General features: G+C 54.0%; 2 protein-coding genes across 2 annotated transcripts in view; one reads left to right on the top strand and one right to left on the bottom strand.

Annotated features, from left to right (window-relative positions):
• The window catches only part of NDOR1 (NADPH dependent diflavin oxidoreductase 1), a 20,456-nt gene that overhangs the window by 14,557 nt on the left and 3,988 nt on the right, over positions 1 to 1,911 (bottom strand). The window lies entirely within an intron of this gene.
• TMEM203 (transmembrane protein 203) lies at positions 7 to 1,368 on the top strand. The gene has a single exon (XM_011985127.1). The coding sequence runs from the start codon at positions 44 to 46 to the stop codon at positions 452 to 454; it is 411 nt and encodes a 136-aa protein (XP_011840517.1). The 5' UTR covers positions 7 to 43; the 3' UTR covers positions 455 to 1,368.

The following is a 1,911-nucleotide window of genomic DNA, read 5'->3' as shown; positions in this document are numbered from 1 at the left end:
GTGGCACGCTCGGCCGGGCCCCGGCCCGCGCTCAACGGGCGCGATGCTCTTTTCGCTCCGGGAGCTGGTGCAGTGGCTAGGCTTCGCCACCTTCGAGATCTTCGTGCACCTGCTGGCCCTGCTGGTGTTCTCTGTGCTGCTGGCACTGCGTGTGGATGGCCTGGTCCCGGGCCTCTCCTGGTGGAACGTGTTCGTGCCTTTCTTCGCCGCTGACGGGCTCAGCACCTACTTCACCACCATCGTGTCCGTGCGCCTCTTCCAGGATGGAGAGAAGCGGCTGGCGGTGCTCCGCCTTTTCTGGGTCCTGACGGTCCTGAGTCTCAAGTTCGTCTTCGAGATGCTGTTGTGCCAGAAGCTGGCGGAGCAGACTCGGGAGCTCTGGTTCGGCCTCATTACGTCCCCGGTCTTCATTCTCCTGCAGCTGCTCATGATCCGCGCCTGTCGGGTCAACTAGCCTCACCGAGGTGCCGGAGAGGGAGCGCTGGACGGCTAGAATGCTGACCTCAAGCCGAGGCCCTACTTGCGCCGCACCGGAGGAGAGGCTCTCTAGTCTAAAGGCAACTCCTGCTTGCGCCGAACTGAGTGCCCGGTTTCCCTATTTCAATCCTGCCTGAAATGGTTTCTTCAGCAGGGTTTAAAAGAGCAGCCTTCATCCTGAAAATGTATTTCTTTTTATTTAATGCTTTGAGTAGATAATCCTGAATTGAGGTCCTGAGGAGGCCCCCAGGCCAGACAGTCCTGAACCCCTCTGACACTTGGAAGCTGAATATAAATAAAATGTCCCGGTGGACTCTGAGTATTTCCTGTGGATCCTGGGAAAGTACTGTTGCACAAAGGCTGCAAAGCTGGACTCAGGAATGTCCTCCAACCAGCAGCGCTGACCTGAGAGCTCCCTGTGCCGTCCATCCAGACCAGACTTCGGTAGATGCCTTTGTTAGATCAAGTGTAAACCAGCTTGTATCTCCCCTGTGCCACGAGAGATTGGCTTTTTATTCCAGTCTAGGCAGAGAGAGAAGAATGTTGAATAAGAGCACGATTAGGGTCCTGTCTGGTTATCTCTTGCCCACGAAAAGAGCTCTGCTGTCCAGGCACTGCTTGGTTTCCTATCCCAGCGAAGACTGCTGTTCCGTGGACCTTTTCACCACCTTGTGGCTGGCACTCTTAGCACACCTGAGACAGATTTAAGCCTCCCTGAGAGACTGAAGAGAGGGACAGGTGTCGGATACTCATAGGCACTGAGACCTACAAATGGGAAACTTGTGAGTGGCCCAGCTTTGTTGGCCTATGAACTTTGGTTTGATGCCAGTCAGGTGCCAAATGAGAACCTTTGCTGAGATGCAAATAAAGTAAGAGAATGTTTTCCTGAAATGAATAGTGGTTGCCTGTACCCCTCAAAGGTTAAATGTGATGAATATTGAGATACTCTCTGCTGCCTGGTGTAACTGGTTACAGAGCTGCAGTTTCAGATGGGTGGAAACCTGTGGCTAGAGCTTAGTGGATGGTGGTGGTGGTGGGAATCACTCGTTCTGGAGAATCCCTCCTTCCTGCTCTAGGAGGCCGGTAACTCAGGCACCCGCCCCACCCTGTGTGAAGACAATAGTCTAGGCTCACGTTGAAGACCCGTTGAATAGTTTGTGACCCCAGAGCCCGTGACTTCTTGCCAGTGTGTGGTATTGTGTGGGCCTTGGCACTCTGTAGCGCGGGGATCAGCAAACAATGTCCTAAGGCCTGTGTTTGTGTGACCCTTGAGCTGAGGATGGTTTTTACACCCCTAAATAATTAAAAGCAGGCCGGGTGCGGTGGCTCACGCCTGTAATCCCAGCACTTTGGGAGGCTGAGGAGGGCGGATCACGAGGTCAGGAGATCGAGACCATCCTGGCTAACACGGTGAAACCCCGTCTCTACTAAAAA

Source organism: Mandrillus leucophaeus, unplaced genomic scaffold, assembly GCF_000951045.1.
Source record: "Mandrillus leucophaeus isolate KB7577 unplaced genomic scaffold, Mleu.le_1.0 Scaffold28, whole genome shotgun sequence".
Classification (NCBI taxonomy): Eukaryota; Metazoa; Chordata; class Mammalia; order Primates; family Cercopithecidae; genus Mandrillus; species Mandrillus leucophaeus.
This window is presented reverse-complemented; position numbering and strand designations above follow the sequence as displayed.